At 29.8% G+C, this 1,074-nt stretch overlaps 1 protein-coding gene across 1 annotated transcript; it reads left to right on the top strand.

Moving 5' to 3' along the window:
• Positions 1–768: 768 nt before the first annotated feature.
• Positions 769–963, top strand: LOC107843064 (MADS-box protein CMB1-like; the record flags this gene model as incomplete). Its single annotated transcript, NM_001324602.1, is given in 2 exon segments — positions 769–957; positions 959–963. Coding segments are annotated over 2 exon segments (190 nt in total), but the record flags the coding sequence as incomplete, so codon positions are not given.
• Between the last annotated feature and the right edge of the window lie 111 nt (positions 964–1,074).

Here is a 1,074-nt window from a genome sequence, read left to right as displayed (position 1 = left end):
AATTCATTCAACGTAGTAGGGGGTTGGGGGTGGGGTGGGGGCTATTTTTTTTTAATAGATCGATCCAAACTATAAAAAAGTAAATACACCAAAAAAAATTAAGAATAAGTACACCTATTGGAGATGTATATGAAATCTCGTTCAAACCTCTCAACAAATAGAAAAAAAAATCTAACAGAAATTAATCTAAATAATAAGAGGATTATTTGCACTTTTAGTACCCCTATTTTGTGTTGGTTTTAGTTTTTCTCCTACATAACAAACAATTTTTTTTGAAATATATGTTTATATTTTCACGTCATAATATTTCATAAGTTAAGACCCCGACATCATTTTAGTTTCTAAACTACTGCTCCACTAGACATAAGTTCGATTGCTAAAAAGAACAAAAACTGAAGACCAGAACTTTTAAAAGGATAAACGTTAATTATCAACCCATTTAAATGGCAAAAAATGTGCAATACGATGAATACCTTATTTTTTTTCAATTTTTTAATTATTTTTTTATGAACACCTAATAGTAAACAAAAAAGGTTTTTTCTCTTTTCTTCTTGGCTAGGGAACCATTAGATTTTAAAGACATAAAATCTATTACCCTTACCCTAAGGAATAAGAAGACGTAAAGGAGAAATAGGAACAACAAAAACCATATATATATAAAAGTCTTTTAGGGCAAAACAAATTTGGAAAAAGAATCTTGTTTACATGCATTTTTTTCTTCATATTATATTTCATTGAGAAACCAAAAAAATAAAGCTATAACCTATACACAATGGGTAGAGGGAAAGTAGAATTGAAGAGAATTGATAACAAAATAAATAGACAAGTGACTTTTGCAAAGAGAAGAAATGGACTCCTCAAGAAAGCTTATGAACTTTCTGTTCTTTGTGATGCTGAAATTGCTCTTATTATTTTCTCTAGTCGTGGAAAACTTTATGAATTTTGCAGCAGCTCAAGGTATGTATGTATCTTCATCATTTCACATTTTTATTCTTCTAGTGTCTGATAAGACGCTTGTCGAGGGTCTTTCGAAAATAGTCTCTCTATCTTTTCGAGGTAGTGGTAAAGTTTGGT

This window comes from Capsicum annuum, unplaced genomic scaffold, assembly GCF_002878395.1.
Source record: "Capsicum annuum cultivar UCD-10X-F1 unplaced genomic scaffold, UCD10Xv1.1 ctg72610, whole genome shotgun sequence".
Lineage (NCBI taxonomy): Eukaryota > Viridiplantae > Streptophyta > Magnoliopsida > Solanales > Solanaceae > Capsicum > Capsicum annuum.
Note: the sequence above shows the minus strand (reverse complement) of the source record. Positions and strands in the feature narration are given on the sequence as shown.